At 39.8% G+C, this 21,560-nt stretch overlaps 1 protein-coding gene across 1 annotated transcript in view; it reads left to right on the top strand.

Annotated features, from left to right (window-relative positions):
• The first annotated feature begins 2,001 nt into the window (after positions 1-2,001).
• LOC122528808 overlaps positions 2,002-21,560 on the top strand; it is a 74,587-nt gene continuing 55,028 nt past the window's right edge. The window contains exon 1 of the mRNA XM_043654324.1: positions 2,002-5,052. Within this exon, the coding sequence (XP_043510259.1) occupies positions 3,972-5,052 (1,081 nt within the window). The 5' untranslated portion in view covers positions 2,002-3,971. The remainder of the gene's footprint in view (positions 5,053-21,560) is intronic.

Below are 21,560 nucleotides of genomic sequence, written 5' to 3'. Positions count from 1 at the left end.
GTTAACGAGAGTGAGGAAAATTATAAATGAGACCGGAACCGCGGAGGATCCACTTTATATGCGAAACTATCGCGAACGAAACGTGGCGTTTTAATATTAAGCATACTTGTCGATGTTGAATACACAAGTAGCTCGATGTAGTCCCCACCGTTGTAACTTTCTGACCTCGTTCTTTCCATCCGCAACTTGCGCGGTATCAGTAAACATGATAAAGACACACGAAACTAGATTTCAGGCAGGCTAGGCGCGTGCCGAGCGCAACTTTGCTACCTCGTTCTCGGGTAGGCTTTTCACCGGATCCGCTTCTTCAAGAAGCGGAATCTCGTTCGAAAGACGGCCGGTAGTTCCGGCAAATTAGTTCACCGCGAATACGTTCCCTTATTTTTATTTCAAACGAACGAAAAGCCATCGCCTCTCGTTTCCTTGGAAACACGTGCTCGTTGAGAGTCTCTCGCCGTCACTTGAACAACCGCGACATGTTACATTCACCGAATAATTAATATCAATTGTCTCAGCCACTGCTCGGAAAGAACCGCGAACACAGACGAAACGCTGCAAGGGGCAATTGCAATTTGCAGTTTCATTTTTCGGCGAAAGGTTCCTTGTCCTGAGGGCAACGGCCTTCTTTGCCGGTTATTTCTCTCACGCCGCGTGCAACGAGCAGGGAAAGGAACGGCTTCAATAATAATACATCACGACGTTTACCCCGCGAAATAGGAAAATTTTACTTTCTCGCCGCGCCTTAAAACTCACTCGCAAACCTAGCCTCCTGCGCCCCGGCTCCTCTTGCAGCCTCTCCCGTGCCGGAAATTGAACGGCGTAAGCGTCAGGAACGCGACATTTCCCTGCGAGATACGCGTGTACACGTGTTTACGCGTCTGTGGCTTGGAGAATCAAGGGAGGAAAGTGCACGAGGCGGAGTCGAGGCTGGTAAAAATGCGTCATCCTGAGGGGACAAGTTCATCAACGTGGTGGAAGAGGGTATTGTCAGCGAAAATCGGCGCGTCGGGGAAAATTTTATTCGAATGACGAGTGAGGAATAAAATATAACAGCCTTGGTTTTATTCGCCATTGTTGAATAAATGTCCAATCGAATCGAGTACGAAAATCTGATCGAATAATTTGTACAATGTATTCAGACGATGTTATTACCGAGTAGGATTTTATTCATTTAACTAGATCATGTCATACGTGAAGAAGTGTGTTCGGTATATTAATGCGGAGCAATTCTTTTCACATTGGTCACATATAGTTAAACTTTTTTTTTTTTCAAAAAGTTACTCGTATACGTGATCAAACATATTCGTATGAACGAAACACGTAATACAAGTAATTATTTGCATTATTAATAAAAAAATGTTTGCAATCGTCATTCGAGTAATCAGAAATGACTAGACTGCGGATTTTTATGCATTTATGAAAAATTTAAAAGTACAAAAATGCATAGAATGTACATGATACACGAAGATGTGAAAAATTTTTCTACTACACGTTTGACACTGGATTCGTCGTTATTTTCGTGTATTATTGGCCGATCACTTTATAAAAAGAATGATTTTATTGGCTGGTAATAAAAGAACTGAATAACGATGTTGATCTCATTCAATGGCATGGAAGTCGCTTGTTATCCGTAAGCTCACTTACGTCTCATTTTAAATAGATACTATCTTTAACTTATGTAGTACCTCTGCGAAGCAGCTTAAATCGTTGGCTTCCGTCTTACCAATTCATTGAACGACAAAACTTACTGTGTCTTCAACTTTGTTAAAATTAAATAAAAGAGACCGAGCAACCAGTCTAAGCAAACGATCGAGAATCAAAAAGACTGTTTCTCAGATAAAAATACACCGCTGCTAACATATTCATCACGACTGTTAACAGCATCTTCTATCGATCCCGTGTCAATATCCTCTATCGAAATGTTAACGCGCCTGACTTTGCAAATTACGTAGCGTTCGCTGTTCGAAATTGTCCACCCACTGACATTCGGTTAATCGCTGAACAACTAGTTTGCAAACCAACACCACCGCCGTTCATATTTCGTGATCCAACGTCCGACAAACTATCGCGCGTTGCGAGTTCGAGCGAGTCGACGTTGGACATTCGTCGGGAGCAATTTCATTCCACTCTAACGAGCAAGACAACGTGACTTAGCGCTGAACTGAAAGACGAAACGTTGGTCAAGAGAAAAAAAAAAAAAAAAAGAAAAAAAAAAAAAAAGAAAAACAACGAAAGAGTATCTATAACCCGGAACGGATTGTATAGCCACCGAGTTTTCTCCCCGTATTTTCCGAGCGGGGCTTCGACCATTCGGCTAATTTGCCGAGCAACGGGCAACAACACTGGCTTCTGTGTTCACCGTGACCGTCCTCGCTCGCTCGTGGTCGTCGTGGTCGTCGTCGTGGTGATCGTTCGCCGCGTCTCGCGCTTCTATCCACGCCAGTCTCGAATCGTAACGCGGTGGTACCGCACGCGCTGCTGCTCGCCGCCTCGGGATCGCCTCCTGGTCCACGGAAACGTCACCCCGGCTTGGGTGTACGTCGTCGGTGTTCTCTGTCGGCGACAGCCAACGACAGTTTCGCTTTCTTTCTTACATTTTTTCTTTTTTTTTTTTTTCTTCTTCTTCTTTCGTTTCTTCTCTTTTGTTTTTTTTTCTTTTTTTTTTTTGTTTTTTGGTTTGTTTGTTTGGCAGTTTGTCGTGGGTGCGTGCAATTTCCCCGGCAGAGTGTGTGTGCGTGTCGATCGATCCTCGATCCTCTGTTCGTCGGCGGCCTCCCCCCTTGCCACCCCCAACGTGTGTGTTTCTCTGGTTTCTCCTTTCTTTCTCTCTGGCTTCGTGGTGCGACGAACGTGTGCGTGTGCCAGTGGCGAACGACGCGACGCGACGCGACATCGTGCTTTTTTCGTAATTTTCGTAATTACGCGGTGTGGTCTGGTTCCCTCAGAGTGGTGGTGAGAAGAAGCGGCGGGATACAAGGAACGCGGGAAGAAAAAAGAAGAAGAAGAAGAAGAAGAAGAAGAAGAAGAAGAAGAAGAAGAAGAAGAGAGGTGATAGCAGTGGTGTGATATTTCGCGTGATTGCGACCCTTGGCGACTCCGGAAGGATACGTTCTCCTACGGCGAGAGAGAAAGAAGAAGGAGGAGGAAGAGGAGCCCGAGAAAGAGAGAGAAAGAGAGAGAGAGAGAAACCCGTTAAGGCGGTACGAGTAACGTGTCGGTGGAAGTTCTTGCGATTGATAGGGGGACTGAGAGAAAGAGAAAAAGAGAGAGAGAGAGAGAGAGAGAAAGGGAGAGAGCGAGGTCTCTGAAGGTAATCGGTAGCATCAACCTGCGGTGCAACCTCGACAAAACCGATCCGTGGCGAGCAACGATCCCTTTCGCCTTCGCTTCGTCGTTCGTCTTCTTCACCGGGCGACGAGCGGCCACCTTGCGCGTAGATCACACGATCGTTGGACCAGGTCGCCTCGATGCTACCTCGTAAACCAATCCCGTGGTTCCCGATCTTCGCCAACAAGCCGTTCTGACTGCGCGCGTCGACGAGAGAAGGCCGAGCAGAAGGCCGGGATCGCGGACAGAGAGACTAAGCCAAAGGAGGCGACAGTGTCGTCGGGCGCGTTGGCCGCAATAATGCGAGAGCATCGCCGAGAACGCGGCGCGTGGACGACAACGGCGGGCCAACAGTTGATCATCTTTGATCCGCGCCCGGTGGCGAGACCAGCGCCGCGAGGATGAGGTGCGTTCCCATTCGGGTGGAACTGAATCTCCTGCGTGATCCCTGCGTGATACTTTCTTACTACCATCGCTGCTGTGTGCGAGTCGCGCGCCGAGACACAGCGTCCGTCTCAATCTCGCGGAGAAACGGCGATAGAGAGGAGGAAGGTAAGGGAAAGGGAAAGAGGAAGAGGAAGCCGAGATAATCAAAGGAAAGCGGTGGGAAGAGGAAGAGGAAGAGGAGTGTGGATGAGACCGTCATGCCCGCTGAGATCGACACGGGCGGGCCAACGGTGCTGCACTGTGATTACCGTGCCGACTGCCCGATACCGATCGTAACGTCGTCAGTCGTTGAGAGAGTTGCCACGTTGACGACGATCGTCAACGCACGCCACGGAGGAGTATCGCGGATCGACGGTGATCGACGAGTATCTTTGCCCCGTGCCCCCGGATTTCGCGTCACCGGCTGTCACGACGCGTCGACGCTTGCGACCGAACGACGATCGACGATAACAGAGACGAGGAAGATCGTCTCTTGGCGCCGATCAAAGGACAGACGAGACGAAGACGAAGAAGAAGAAGAAGAAGAAGAAGAGGAGGAGGAGGAAGAGGAGAGTAGCTGCTCGCGCGCGAATCGTCCGTGGACGAGCGGTGGAATCTGGCCGCGGTATGGGATCGCGCGTCGTGTCCGAATAGGGAAGTCAACGCGGTTCTCTAGTCAGCCGGGCGATACCGATCGGAGGTGCGAGGAGGAGCTGGTCGTCACGAGCTTGGCCCCGTCCTTGGCCGAGGAAGGAAGAAGAAGAACCACCGGCAAGGAAGTGGAGTACGCGAGCGCGGTTCGTAGTGGCGAGTCGCGCGTCGCCAAGGTCGCGGCGGCGAGCTGCACCGATCGCTGCCGGCGGCCCGACTCTCTTTCGTTCGAGCGCCGCGAGTCCTTGACGAGGAAGCAGAGGAGAAGACGCGCGTGCACGGCCACCGTTCTCGGCGTTCGACGTTCCACGTACGTTCAGTTGGCGTTGCTGCTGTTCCTCGTCGCGTTCGGTCAGTGCGGGCTACGCAAGTCGCCGAGTGCGGGCTTCGCTAACGGTCATCGCTGCTGCACGCGGCCGAGCACCGCCGTCGGTTTGAGCGTGTTGGCGATCGGGACGGTTATCAGTGCAGTGAGTGCAGCGCCGGTCGATCTCACCGGCGACGCCGGCGTCAGGGCGGAACGATCGGCCAATTTGTCGCACATCACCGGCGCCTCGAGAAAGATCCAGATGTACATCAAGAACCGGCACCTGCAGATCCTGCCGGACGGCACGGTCAACGGCTCCAACGACGACACTTCCGATTACAGTGAGTAAAAATAAAAGCTTTTGTCACTTTACCTTTAATATTTTTTTTTTCTCCTTCTTTTTTTTTTTGCAATTTGGTTTCGTTTCACACACTGCGTCTGAGGAAAGTGGAAACGATCGTTTTCTCAGCGATCACGACGTTTCCTGTGAATCGTCGAGAAAGAACGAACGAGGTTTTTTTTTTTTAAAATTGACTCTCGCGAACGATCAAATTGATAGTGTGCCAATCCACGATCGCCTGGCGATGAAAGACTCGTTGCCCCGAAGAAAGATCGCGTCGCCAACTGTTTCGAGATACTTTTCGTTTACAACTTTCCGATCCATCGTGTTTCCGCGATAAAATTCTGAGTTGTTTTTCTTCATTTGCTTTTTTTTGTATTTGGAACCGTAGTATGTTCACATACGCGTGGAAAGAAAATTGGAAGACAAATAAGAATTAGATAAACATTCTAGATAAAAATCTTAAATAGGAATTTTATTATTTGAATAATTCGCGGATGTTACTTTTATTTGAGAGTAGATTTTTTTTTTTTTTTTCTCCATATCAAACGCGCGAAAGATAAAACAGGAGCAAAAATTTCAGAGCATCTGTATCGATATCTATGAAAACAAGCTCGGTGTTCTTGCTTTGAATTTTCGTACATTTCTCATTGATATAAACGTGCTCTTCTAATCAATGTATCGTTTCGCTATGAAAAGTTGGTTTGATATCCTCAAAAATAATGTGGGTTACATTAAACTGATAAAAAAAACATGTACACTGTGACAACTCATGCTTTAGAACTTGCCAGTTCATTGTGTTTCTGCGATAAAATTGAGTTTTTCTTTTTCTTTTTTTCTCTCTCTCAACTGGTACCGATGGATGGTTTTTGCTTCGTTGTGGAAGCAAAGAGCGAATTGTAGAAATGAACAGAAAATTAAAGATTGAAAATTAAAGATAACATTTGCCACTATCGTTTTATGGAGAATCGATAAATAATATGTAGAGTAAAGTAGGGTAAAAACCAGGGTACCGTTGTTTCTTTTAAAGTAAGAGCTTCGATAGGCAAGAAGAACTGTGGCACGACATCCGCGACATTATGTGGCAAATTTCAGAGCAAACAGCATCGTTCTGTTTCACCTAGACAGAGTTACAAATTTTGACTTGAAGAGCTTCAATGTTTCGCGAGTGAAGCGACTGGCTTTTAGTGTTTTCACATTCAGGAATCCATTTAGATAAGTAATATTTGTACTCTGTAGTCATTGTGGAGTATCTTGACGCTTCTTTCACCTCTCTGTCTCATACTGAAGTATAGATATGTAATTTTTTAGTAAATTAATGCATTTGAGGCGAGATAGGGTGTTTGGCTATGGGGCAGAAAATCGGATTCAATGCACTGTGTGTTACGTGATGAGCACGTGTACAAGTGTTGAACAAGTCCTCGAATATTTTATTTGCAATTTTTCTTCTATTAATTAAGATGTATATATGTCGAAATAATTCAAACTTTTTATAAATACGGTAAAAAGTTCCTAAACCAGTAATTAACATATTTTTTTATTAGACAGACCGGATAGAATAACTTTATGTTTGCTGAAATTGTCAAAAACAATTGTTCTTACCATTTTTTAACTAACATAAATAAAAATTCAACAGCTGTATTGCTTTTTATACGTGTTTTAATAGATCTTTTAATATTCGATTTTGTCCACATTCCATGGGGCAAAACCAGGTACCTGTATATCCTTTAGAAAATTTTATTTCCCCCCCGAGCCAAACAATTCTTTCCAAAAATTTTGGTCATTTCAATGAAGAGATTTAGTCTTGCGCAAATTTCTGTTTTTGCCGTCCGACTTTCTGTGACGAAATTACATACAACTTGGTGCCCGATTTCACCCTACTTTCCAAATCGAAATTATATTTCACGCTCTTGGAAACAGTTCTCTCCCTACGTATGGAGATCTATTTCCGTAGATAATCGATAGTCGGTTCGCCGGACAGAGCTTTGGAAATTCGATTTCGTACGACCTTATTTCGAGACTCTGGCCGAACGTCTCGAAAGTTCGTGCGATTCCAAACAAATCGAGTCGAATCGAATGAAAATTCGCGGAATTCTGAAGGGGCGCTAAGAAATTTCAAAGTCTCTCTCTGATCTTCCCCTTTCGAGCAGCGAAATGAAAACTAGTAGTAGTGAATATGATATGAAAAGGAAAGGAAAGAAACGAGAAAGAGAGAGAGAGAGAGAATCGGCGAAATTAACGAGAGAATGCGATCAGGTCTGCGGCTGGGCCGAGAGAGCTGATCCAAGAATATGCGCTGCCTAGTACGTGCACCTCTTCTCTTCGTTGGTCCGCGTTAACCTTTGAAAACTTTCCGATGGTCTGTCGTTCGTGCCTCTAAATTCACGTCGACCGGACGAACTTTCTTTTTTCAAACGGGGATGCAAGTGGCCAACGTCGCCCTCCTTCTCCTTCTCCTTCTGTTTTTTTCTTTTTTCTAACCATCGTTTAACTGCAGTCGAATTTTTTCCCACTTCTCGAAACGTTTTTCTCCACCGAAGTTGAAAGTTGAACGTTTGAGGTTAGGTTCGCAAAGAGTGGGAAATTGATTCGTCGCGTTGGAATCGGTTTGTTCTTTGAATTAATTTTTATTGCATTGACGCCATAATTCTATCGTGCTGAAAATTTATAAAAATGCACTTATTTCATTTATTAGAGATAGGATACTTTCCGAGTCATCTTGCAATATGGCCGACGAAAAGTATCTTCAACCTGTATTTACTTCTCGAGAGGAACGGTTTTCAAAAATTAAATCGTGTCTTTTTTTTTCTCCTTATGCAAGGTTTGGGTCGAAAGTTTCTTCCCAACTTTTTCTTCTCTTTTAGTGAAACATCATATAAAAAAATCAACAAAACATCAATTACATAATATAACATAACGTACAAATGAAAACATAATACAAGAAAAATTAATTTTACTAATTTCAAATTAAATTCAAGTTCAAAGTTTTCTTTTTCATTGTGTTTTAAAAATTATTTCTTTCAGATGTTAAAAAAAAAAATTGCTAAAAATTTGCTAAAATTTGCTAAGAATTTACTTTAGCTAGGAAGTAAGTTGGCCCACCCTGTATTTGGCGTAAACGTACAGTTTCTTTGAAAACATGGGAAAAAGAAGAAACCAGCCTTTCACGAAACACTCGCTCAACTCTCCTAACGATCAAACTTACGTAAGAATTCGTGAACAATTCGAGTTCGAATGCGACATTCGAAAATAATTGAAAGAAGTTAGTATGTATACAATCGAATGTTATTTCAAACGAACGTGTTACGTAACCGATTTATTTATTGCAATTGTTACGAGCAAAAACTGTACGAGTTACGTCCAATCTCCTTTGATAAAGGACAGCTTGATCTTTCAATCAAATCGATTGAAGTCGTTCGTTTTCCCCATTTCGTTTTGGGCCTGAATGATTTAATCGAGCGATTTGAACACACTCCTCGCCAAAATACTTTTGGCTTGCCAATAGACACCGCGCGCGCCGCTCGACACATCAGTGACTAACTGTTCTATTTTCGACTCTCTTCCGGTGTTGTTTTTAACCATTTTGTATTTTGATTTACTTGTGCGTGTAACAGTTCTGTCGAACCACGCGCACATACGAGGGACGATGTCCGACTATTCAACTTGATCGCAGCAATGATAAAAATGTACAGTTTCGCTCGAAAAGAGGTTAGGTTTGAACTACACGTCTCATTATCGTCATATTATATTTCATCTGTTTCAATTATTTATCTATTTATCGATCGTTTTTCACTTTTTATTTCTGTCGTTTGTTATTTCGTTATACTTCGTCTATTTTATGTTCAGCTTCGCTCGAAAAGAGGTTAGGTCTAAATTACACGTCTCATTATCGTCATATTATATTTCATCTGTTTCAATTATTTATCTATTTATTGATCGTTTTTCACTTTTTATTTCTGTCGTTTGTTTGTTATTCCGTTATACTTCATCTACTTTATGTACAGTTTCGCTCGAAAAGAGGTTAGGTCTGAACTACACGTCTCATTATCGTCATATTATATTTCATCTGTTTCAATTATTTATCTATTTATTGATCGTTTTTCACTTTTTATTTCTGTCGTTTGTTATTTCGTTATATTTCACCTATTTTATGTACAGCTTCGCTCGAAAAGAGGTTAGGTCTGAATTACACGTCTCGTTATGTTTCATATGTTTCAATTATTTATCTATTTATTTTATGTTTTATTGACCGTTTTCCACATTTTATTTCTGTCGTTTGTTATTTCGTTATATTTCAACTATTTTATATATAATTTCGCTCGAAAAGAGGTTAGGTCTGAACTATCTCATTATCGTCATATTGTATTTGTATCTGTTTCATTTATTTATCTATTTATTGATGGTTTTTCACTTTTTATTTCTGTCATTTCATTATATTTCATCTATTTTACAGTTTCGCTCGAAAAGAGGTTAGGTCTGAACTACACGTCTCATTATCGTCATATTATATTTCATCTGTTTCATTTATTTGTCTATTTATTTTACGTTTTATTGACTGTTTTTCACTTTTTATTTCTTTCGTTTTTTATTTCGTTATATTTCATCTATTCTATGTACAGTTTCGCTCGAAAAGAGGTTAGGTCTGAACTACACGTCTCATTATCGTCATATTATATTTGTATCTGTTTCATTTAGTTATCTATTTATTTTATGTCTTACGGACCGTTATTTACTCTTTATTTTTGTCGTTTTGTTATTTCGTCATTATTATCGTCATGTTATATTTAATCTATTTTATGTACAGTTTCGCTCGAAAAGAGGTTAGGTTATCGTCACATTATATTCCATCTATTTCATTTATTTATCCTGCAAATCTGCTAACAAACGTTACGTTTCGATCGTCTTTCCAGCTCTTGTAAAATCAAAATTTTCCTCGGGGGAATTTTATTTATTTCTCGCCTGCCAATTACCGTCGCCGCTGTGGCTCTCGCGAAATCGGTCGTTTAGCGCGACCGGTTAATAAATATTTGCTGGCGAAAAATGAATGAATTGACGAGCGAGGAGGAGCTCATAAATATTCATGACCGCTCCCGATGTGCCCCGAGACGATGCGCTTTTCAAGGGAGTTGCACGCGTGTGCATACTCAGTCCCGTTTAATTGCCAGTGAAATTCGTTCTGCGATCGTCCACGACGGTTGCGCAACGTCGCCAGTCGCGGTGATTAAGCAATCGCGAGACGTGAACGCTTCAAGAGAGGAAAAAAAAAAAAAAAGAGAAAAGAGAAAAGAAAAGAAAATCGCTCGGCCCGCAGAGTTGATCGCATAATCCGTGCCGCGACGCTAGAAAACGAGCACAACTGTCAACGAGGGACCATCCGCCAGAGTTTATTGCGCTCGAACCAGCGCGATACGTTTCCGTTCCATTTCTAATAATCTGTCACGTGTTCTCTGCTTTTCGCTCTGACATTCTACGTCAGAGGACTTTATGTCGGACACGCTTGGAAATCTTTTGTCTCACGTATCGCGTACGCGTTGATTGTACCCGTCACCTTGGAGAATTTCGGAATTTTCCTTGTACGACGTGAAGAGTTGTATACCTCGGTTACACAGTGTGCTAATAGAATTTCGGAATTTTATTACGCGTATTATTTCATGCAAGCGAGTTCGAGTACTTCTACGAACCACTGCAGGCGCCACTCTCGATAATTTTCTGTTCCTTTTTCTTCTTTTTTTTCCTTTTTTTTTTTTTCTCCTTTCTTTTGTTTCTCGTCGCACCTCGAAGCCTGCCTTGGACTTTCTCCAAAGCGACTAGCGGGCCAGCTAGGAACTCGAACGTTCGTTCGCGCGTGACTTTAATTAAATTCGATGCTTTTAAAGAGCGTTCAAACGTCCCGCAACTCGCCGAGGTATTTCGCTCTGCGAGACTCGTGGTTGTTAGAACGGTTTAAAAATACGGTTTTAAAGTGCAGCGGCGGTTTAGTGGTTCGCGGGGAGGGGGAAGAAGAAAAGAAAGACGACGAGGATAAAAATCAATTCCACCGATGGCGATAAGGGAAGATAAACGAGGGTATACTTGACTTTTAACGACGTTCGGTATCTCTCGTTTAATTAGAGGGCTTTCTTTGAGGTTATGTGCCCTCTGTTGTGAATCTTGCGATTTCAACTCTCATCTACGTTCCTACGTTTCAATGTCTCTCGTTTAATTTGAGGTTATGTGCCCTTCGTTGTGAATCACGCGTTTACACGTGCTCGACAATCTCTCGCGTAAGGAAAAACTTCGATTACTTTGGATTCGCGATCGATTATCGATTGTTCGATATCTTTCTTTTAATTAGAGGGCCCTCTTTGAGGTTATGTGCCCTCTGGTGTGAATCTTGAGATTTTAATTCTCATCTACGTTCCTACGTTTCAATGTCTCTCGTTTAATTTGAGGTTATGTGCCCTTCGTTGTGAATCACGCGTTTACACGCGCTCGACGATCTCTCGCGTAAGGAAAAACGTCGATTTCTTTGGATTCGCGATCGATTATCGATTGTTCGATATCTCTCTTTTAATTAGAGAGCCTTCTTTGAGGTTATGTGCCCTCTGGTGTGAATCTTGAGATTTTAACTCTCATCTACGTTCCTACGTTTCAATGTCTCTCGTTTAATTTGAGGTTATGTGCCCTCCGTTGTGAATTTTGCGATTTCAACTTGCGATCGATCGTCGACTGTTACTACGTTTCAATATCTCTCATTTAATTTGAGGTTATGTACCCTTTCTTGTGAATTTCGCATTTACACGCGCTCGATGATCTCTCGCGTAAGGAAAAACTTCGATTTCTTTGGATTCGCGATCGATTATCGATCTCTCGTTTAATTAGAGGATCCTTTTTGAGGTTATGTGAATCTTGCGATCGATCGTCGACTGTTCCTGCGCTGGTGAATTACATCGGACAGTCGCGTTTTTCATTCGGTGTCCAGAAATTATCTAATCGCGGTCCAATTATTCCGAGCGGTACGGAAATCGGAGAAAGGAACAGGGTCGCCATTATCGAATGGGGAAGAGGAAACGATCGACTTTTCGTTCCCCGCGAAACGTCTCCGAGCTTCCAACCAGGGAAATTGCTGAAACGAGCGCACCTTTGCGTCAACGTTGTAACTTGTAACAGTTTAACAGACTCTCTTTCAACTGGTTCGGGCAATTTTCTCGAATATCAATTAAAAATTATCAAACATTTCGAATAGAATATTCTTTTGTTGGCTGGAATGTTTTTTCCACGAAATTTGTCAAAAGTTTCTTCCCACCCATTTATTATTATTATTATTTTTTTTTTTTTACAAAACATCAGAAACTAATTTTATTAATTTCAAATTAAATTTAAGCTCAAACGTGACTTTCCTTTTTTTTTAAATTATTTCTTTCGAGTGTTAAAGAAAAAAAAATTTATTACAGATTTATTTCAGTAGTAGAAGTGACTTTTGGCTCACCCTGTGTGTAGAACGAAAATCCGTGAGGGCAGATTATCCTAATTAATATGCCGTTTCCGTGAACCGTGGCAAGAAGCTCGAGATAAATCAATTAACATAAATCACTTGGACGTGAAAGGCGTTGCTGATACATCGAGTAGCAGAAAATTAATTATTAAGGAATTTATTTGGTACGATGGTTTTGTTACTCTACTTTTTCCCTTGCTCTACGGGATGATCCTATGCAAATAAGTCTCATGGCGAATAGTGGCAACGTTAACGCCAACGGAAATAAATACCAGTCCCAGACGAGCGAAACGTAAACGCTAATGTAGTCGATTTAACTAAAAAAAAAGTTAATTAATATTACATACACTCGCGAGGTTCGGGAGTTATGTCGCGCTTTTTTCCTCGTGTGACGATATCGCCAGCTGATAACGGACGCGCTTATTTTCTGTGAGTGGCGAAACACAGGCGGTAATTATAGACTCGCTAGCTCGCCGATTTATGTGTTTGGATGACTAATCGACGGAAACTTTCGACGTTTTCCTGCCACTCCAACTTCACTTACATAATTGCGATTTATACTTTCTTCCAATAGTCTCGATTCAAGACACACAGATAGTCGACACCTCCGTCCATTTCTTTCTCTCCTTTTTTTTTTTTTCTGTTTATATAAACTTTCTAGACTAGACGAGAGACTTTCCAATCGTGAAATTTCAGGAGAAATCCCTCAAATTTTCCGTGTCTCTCTCGTCTATCGAAACTCAGCAACGATCGAGATATATATAACGAAATTTCGCTCGCAGTCAGTCTCTCCACCGTGAATCACGATTGAATTACGTATTTTTCCGGAAGGCAGACTCGAGGCCAACACTCGAAGGATTACGAATTTTTTTTCCACGTACGACACGATCGTCGAGCGCGTCTCGTTGAGTACGACGAAAGAGGGAAGGAGAAAGGAAAAAAAGAAGTACGGCGATAGGGAGGGGGGAGAGCCGGCGGCGAGAGGGAGGGGAGTGGGGCCGGGCAATAAATCAGTCGGCGAGGGCCGGTGATAACGGAAGCTCCGAGGGGAATTCAATGGCCCCGATACGCCGCTAGTCGCTATCAACTGGCTCCGATTAGGCAAAGACGGAACTGTCCGGGAATCCGGAGGGCTCGCGAGGTCGTGACCTATATTGCCTCGGGGATGCTCACGAATTTCATGGAGCATCGCTCCACAACATCCACCGAACATCGTTCAACGCGAGTTACACGTCGCGTCACGTTTTTTTTTTAACGTAATGTACTTTTATGTTGTTTGCATTCGTACAATAATAATATATATTTGTGGTAATGTTACTTGTATTATGTGTATATTCATGTACGTAATATATTGTACATGTTATATTATAATGTACTGTAGTATATTGTACTGTAGTATTATATTGTAATATAATATATTATAATATATAATATAGATATATATTATAATGTAATATAGTATATTATCATATAATACTGTAGTATATTGTAGTATGTTATAATATTATAATATTGTAGTGTTATAGTATTGTTATATATTATAACACATTGTATATGTTGTATATGTTATATTACAATATATTGCAGTATATTGTATGTGTCATATCACAATATATTATGGTATACTGTACATATCATATCACAATATATTGTAGTATATTGTACATGGCATATCACAATATATTGTAGTACATTGTACATGTCATATCACAATATATTGTAGTACATTGTACATGTCATATTACAATATACTGTAGTATACTGTAGTTGTCATATCACAATATATTGTAGTATACTGTACTTTTCATATCACAATATATTGTAGTATATTGTATGTGTCATATCACAATATATTATGGTATACTGTACATATCATATCACAATATATTGTAGTATATTGTACGTGTCATATCACAATGTATTGTAGTACATTGTACATCTCATATTACAATATATTATAGTATATTATACATGCTATATCACAGTATATTGTAGTATATTGTACATGTTATATTACAATATACTGTAGTATACTGTACTTGTCATATCACAATATATTGTAGTACATTGTACGTGTCATATTACAATATATTGTAGCATATTATACATGTTATATTACAATATATTGTAGTATACTGTATATTGTAGCATATTATACATGTCATTTCACAATATATTGCAGTACAGTGTACATCTCAGATTACAATATATTATAGTATATTATACATGCTATATCACAATATATTGTAGTACATTGTACATGTCATATTACAATATACTGTAGTATATTGTACTTGTCATATCACAATATATTGTAGCACATTGTATGTGTCATATTACAATATATTGTAGCATGTTATACATGTTATATTACAATATATTGTAATATATTGTACGTGTCATATCACAATGTATTGTAGTACATTGTACATGTCATATTATAATATATTGTAGTATACTGTACATGTTATATCACAATATATTGTAGTACAGTGTACATCTCATATTACACTATATTATAGTATATTATACATGCTATATCACAATATATTGTAGTATATTGTACATGTCATATCATAATATATATTAATATGTGGAACATTATACTTTTATGTATATAACATAATATTATGTATATAAATTAGTATATTATTATTATATTGTATACCATATATGTATATTTACATTATGTTGTACATTTTTATCTTATATATACTTCGCCAAAATGTTATCTGCTTAGCGTCGAACCATCTTCTCGAAGTTACGCGTTGACGTGTGGCGACTTACCGAATATTTCGTGCAATTTTGGTTCACGTTCCCGGAGAGAGAACCTAGTCTCGACAGCGTTCACTAGGCCTTATAAATTTCGTTAATTGTCCTGCAGGAATACTCGTGACACGCACAACCCACACGTTCCGCCAGCTAATTGAATTGTAGCCATTGCTCTCCGTTTCGTTAATTAACTCCGAGCGTCGTGACTGATAAATCGACAACGTTTTATCGCCAGCCAGATCGTCCTCTTGCGGAGGATTGCTTCATCTTTTCGCCGCTGTGCGTACGAAACATGTACGTACCAAAGATGTAATTGGTTATCGCGAAACTTTTTTTTTTTTCCACGCTTAACTTATTAAGGAAACTAACCAGTAGCCAGATACATACTTGTAAGCTCGTTGGAAATAATCCTTATTGTCGCTTTGAGGATTCGTTGGAATCGTTGTCCGATTGGATCGATTATTGTGTTACTCGTAATTGCAGTTTACGTCGAAGTTTGCAAAAGACGGACATTTGTAGTTTAAACAGTGTACGATTTGTCAATATAGGTTAGGTTAGGTTTAGGTTAGAAATAATATTAACAGGAACGATAAATTCTCGTTAGATCACCTCAAAGGTGAAATGAAGGTTACAAAATTGAATGGTTTTATTATTTGTTATTTTTATCATTTAGTATTTTAGTATTTTTATCATTTAATATCATTTAGTATTATTTTTTTATTGTTTACTATTTAAGTTTCATTTTTATTATTTAAAATTAAAAAACCACTAGGTTGTTACATTTAATGTAGGTTAGGAATAATATTACTAAGAACAATAAATTCTCACTAGATTTAAAGGTGAAATAAAGATTATATGATTGAAAGGTTTTATTATTTGTTATTTTTATCATTTAGTATTTTAGTATTTTTTTCATTTAATATCATTTAGCATTATCTTTTTATTGTTTACTATTTAAGTTTCATTTTTATTATTTAAAATTAAAAAACTACTAGGTTGTTACATTTAATGTAGGTTAGGAATAATATTACTACAATAAATTCTCACTAGATTTAAAGGTGAAATAAAGATTATATGATTGAAAAGTTTTATTATTTGTTATTTTTATCATTTAGTATTTTAGTATTTTTATCATTTAATATCATTTAGCATTATCTTTTTATTGTTTACTATTTAAGTTTCATTTTTGTTATTTAAAATTCAAAAACCACTGAGTTACTATATTTAATATAGGTTAGGAATAATAAATCTAAAGGTGAAATAAAGGTTATATAACTGAAAGGTTTTATTATTTGTTCTTTCTATCATTTAATATTATTTAGCATTATCTTTTTATTATTTATCATTTAGGTTTCATTTTTCATTATATTTAAAATTCCAAAACCAAGTTGTTCCATTCAATATAGGTTAGGAATAATATCAACAGGAATGGTGAATAGTCTCGCAAGATTTAAAATGAAGTTTAGAAAATTGAATCGTGTTATTATTTAATATTATCTTCTTATTGTCTATCATTTTCATTATTTAAAATTCAAAAATCACCAGATCGTTCCATCCAATATAGGTTAGGAATAATTTTAACAGGAACAGTATGATCTTCTCGGTAGATCTAAAAAGTGAAATGAAGGTTATAAAATCGAGATTACTCATTTGTTATTTATTATTATCAGGTTTCATTTTTGTCATTTAAATTTTTTTTTTACTCGAAATTTGAAAACCATTGCATAAATCACATCGTATCCAGGTGTCCAGGTGCGTAGCTCCTCTCTCGCTCGTTCAATCGGGCTCGAGATGTCGGACCGTGGCCGTGGAATTATCCGCACTGTGGATCGGTATTAAACGTGATTTACGAAAGAGCAAAATGGCGGTATGATACATGAGGACGCCGGAGCCCGCGGGGTCGCGTCTTAGAAATGATAATTAATGGGAGTCGATGCGAACGGACGTGGCAAAAGTTAAAGTTGAACTCGGTTAGTCGAACTCGACGACGCGACGCGACACCACACGACGAAAATTACGTTACGTACCCAAGGGCGCGGTGCTGCCCTCTAATCCCGCGAAATACTGAATTATAGCGCGCTTGGTTAGGTGAGGCAAAGGTAAACGCGGGTCTATTCAATTGCTCCAGTAGCGTCTTATTTCTGGCAAACGGCACGCTCGTTCAAGCGAGCCTGGAAATTAAGTTAACACTGAACTGGTTGGGGCAGCCTCGTTGTCGTGACACGCGTTAGGGTTAAGCATGATTGAGGATTCTGCGGCCAGCCGGGAGCCCCGTTTCCCAACACGGTTAAATAGGTGGTCAGAGCGCGATTTTTTTTTTTTTTTTTTTTCTTTTCCAGGCGTCGTGTCGTTACTTCATCCTCGTTCTTCCCTTTCTCTCAGTTTTCAGGAAATAGTTTGAGCATCGTTCCCGGAAGCTTTCCACAACAAAATTTGAGCAAAGACAAATTTGTCAAATTTGAAGGTAAAAATTTCTTCGATTAAAATTCGACGTATTTATAAACGTATTTTGTATAGTGTCGATACTGTCACATTTCTTGCAAAGAGAGAGAGAGAGAGAGAGAGAACATAGTGGGTGCGATGAAATTTTTTCAGTAACACAATAACATGTATTGCAATTTGTGTTGATAAGAGTCATCTGTTTAACTGAAAGAAATTCAATGATTTCTAGAATTTTGAAATTTAATAATTTTAACAGTTTCATAAAAAAAAAAACTTGATCATTTCGATGGAACAGAAATTTAATAATTTCGATCATTCGGTGCCGTCTTTTTGTCCCGAGGCGTGTGTTAACAATCATTTTTTATTCGAAAGGAATTCCTTCTCTCGCCGTAAAAAAACGCGCGCGTCGATGGAACAGCGCGAATTTTGATTTACGCGACGCGAGCGCAGAGAGAGAGAGAGAAAGAGAGAATGGAAGCGTATATAAAGGCGATTTGTCATCGTGGCAATTTAAGGAAGTTTGGCGATTTAAGAACCCGTGCGTTCTCCATCGACCGAGAGATTTAAGGGCGCAGCGCTCGATGTTTGCCAGGGGCTGTTTGAAAAAACCGTGTTCGATAGTGTTTCGAAGCGCAATAAAAGTGTTATAAATGCATAAAATTTCCATAGAAAATTATAATGTGTGTAACTCCATAAATTATAGTGTATAAATTCTACACCATGATGTGAAGAGAATCTTTCGCAAACTGGATTAATTAAAGATTAAGCAACTTCGATTTGTACGTACTATCGTTTACAACGGGCATTACGAAAAACCTTTGTACCAGTAATTTTGCAAGGTGTCTTATCGTTTTGTCCAACATGTCGTAGAGGGGGCCGGCACGATTATATTTCTCCTCCGTGTCGGGGTATTTCTTATCTGTTCGGCGAACCTTGTCCGGGTGTCGATATTCGTACAGCTTCCTGATGTGGCGTAAAATCGACACGTGCCGCCGATAAGGGGCAATTTTCACGTTGTCAAACGGTGACCGATAAATTCGCTTCGAGCCAGGCTCGTTCCACGCGCAGTTCGTATAATTCACGCGGGGAACAGTCGTCTCGATAGTGCCGTTATCTCGAAAAGGCGATTTCGTCCAGCCTGTGGCCCCTTTCACCTGTCTACGACTGTTCCAACACCTGACCGCGCTGACGCGTGGTTCATTGTTATCGCCTCTATTGAGGGAATTTTGTTTTCTTTTGCTGTGGCGAAACCTCGCGACAGAGGGGGTTTAGGGGGATGTGTAATTGCCGGTGAAACTCGATAAGCGCGCCCTGTCTAGGCGACACTGCCGGTTGTAACTCAGGTATACAATATCGTGTTCTATCTCGTGATGTTTCTTTGGCTCGTATATTTAGATCGCCGATGGAATAAACCTCTCGCCCTGTCGTTTCCAAACACTTTTTCCTGCAAATCTGCTGGGAGAAATCAGCTTCACATATATATATATATAGGGTGTTCCGTTTCACTCTTCGCGCTATGATAATTTTTTTCGCCAGAGAATCATAGCCACGGCCCAATGATTCAATCAGTACACACTGATCGAATCATTTCCCGGGTCCATCTGTTTTCAAGTAGAGTCTTCTTTTTTCCTGACAATATTTCGATAAGAATAGTTTTTCTTTCCTCAATTTGTCAAACGAAAGTTTAAACCTGACTAAAACTCTAATCTTAATCTAACCTAATCCAAAACCTCTAACCTTCTTTAACTAAATTTTGTCCAAAATTGCGATATTTTCTCAGTTTCAAGCATAACCCGGGCGAAACACAATAAATTTATTACTTCTAAATCATTTCTATCCAGAGGTAGAGATATCATACCGACGAGTTCAAATTTTCTTTTTTTTTCTTTCCCTGAGTGTAGCTGCAGTCCTTGGAGATTTGAGTTTCTCTGTAACCTGCATTTAACATATTAAGATTGGCATTGATTTTTTTTATGGTGGTTTATGGTGGTGAGTTTTCTATCTCGTTTTTGCAGGAGAAAAACTTTCAAAAACCTGCAGTGACTTGGTGCGAGTTCAAAAAGAAAGCGACGAATTCCTGTATACGGTGTTGGTCACTCGTTATGGTCCGCAATCAGCTGCCAGCCCAATATAGGTTGTGCCTGTATTTGTTTGCCTGTACATTTATGGTCGTGTAATTATTTAACTTAATAATCATAATCGTTTAACGCAAAATAATTATTCAACTCAACAAAAATCGATACGATTGAATTTGAACCCGATTTACCGGGAATCGGTGAACTTAACCTCTTGCGCTGAAATGACGTGCCACGCACGTCGAGAAAATTGTAATATTTTCTCAGTTTTAAGTGTATTGAAATATAACCCAGGTAAAACAAATAATAAATTTATTGCTTCTTAGTAATTTCTATCCAGTGATACGTCGATAAATTCAAAAAGAAAACGGCGAATTATTGTATACGGTGTTGGTCGCTCGTTATGGTCCGCAGTCAGTGGCTGAGAGGTTAACAGTTATACCTATGTTTGTTTATCTGTACATTTATCGTCGTATAATTATTTAACTTAATAATCATAATCGTTTAACGCAAAATAATTATTCAACTCAACAAAAATCGATACGATTGAATTTGAACCTGATTTACCGGGAATCGGTGAACTTAACCTCTTACGCTGGAATGACGTGTGACGCACGTCGAGAATATTTGGCCCAAAATTGCAATATTTTCTCAGTTTTAATTACATTGAATATAAATATAACCAGGTAATATAAATATAAATATAACCCAGGTAAAACAAATAATAAATTTATTGCTTCTTAGTAATTTCTATCCAGTGATACGTCGATAAATTCAAAAAGAAAACGGCGAATTATTGTATACGGTGTTGGTCGCTCGTTATGGTCCGCAGTCAGTGGTTGAGAGGTTAACAGAGTTATACCTATGTTCGTTTATCTGTACATTTATCGTCGTATAATTATTTAACTTAATAATCATAATCGTTTAACGCAACATAATTATTCAACTCAACAGAAATCGATACGATTGAATTTGAATCCGATTTACCGGGAATCGGTGAACTTAACCTCTTGCGCTGGAATGACGTGCACGTTGAGAATATTTCGCCCAAAATTGCAACATTTTCTCAGTTTCAGGCACATTGAAATATAATCCAGGCGAAACAAATAATAAACTTATTACCTCTTAGTAATTTCTATCCACTGAATATACCGATGAATTCAGAAACAAGACGAATTATTGTATACAATTATTGTTGGCCACTCGTTACGGTCCGTTGCGAGCCAGTTACTAACCGCGCAAGAGGTTAATGGGAGCAAACGATTCTCGTAAGAGTTAAACGGAGTGATTTACGGTGGATCGGTCTCGCACGCTCGATCGATCCCCCCCCCCCCCCCTCTACGTTGCATCCCCCGGTATGCAAATCGTCACCTTGGGCGACGTGGCGCGGTTAAATCGAGAAATATTTATCGTCCGTAAAAGTAATAACGTACCATCTAACTTTTCGCACTTGGAGGTCTCGGTCCGCCCACTGTTACGTGCATTAACGAGAAAGGGGGCACGCGGAGCCCGCGTTTTGCCCTCGCGCAATGAACGTCGGCGACGTTTTATTCAGGGCTGTTGAATTATTCGAATGATGTTACGTTTTTTTTTTCATCCACTATTCGCGATTTGCGATTTGCAATTGAAATGCATTGTCGATAAGTTTGAACTCAAACTCTTTTCAAAAGGGAGTCGTGCGACGAAACTACGTGTTTCTGCATCATTCTCGCAGCGACTAGAATGCTTTTATTATTGAAAATTGTG

Source organism: Frieseomelitta varia, unplaced genomic scaffold (genome assembly GCF_011392965.1).
Source record: "Frieseomelitta varia isolate USP_RPSP 00005682 unplaced genomic scaffold, Fvar_1.2 scaffold_260, whole genome shotgun sequence".
Classification (NCBI taxonomy): Eukaryota; Metazoa; Arthropoda; class Insecta; order Hymenoptera; family Apidae; genus Frieseomelitta; species Frieseomelitta varia.
This window is presented reverse-complemented; position numbering and strand designations above follow the sequence as displayed.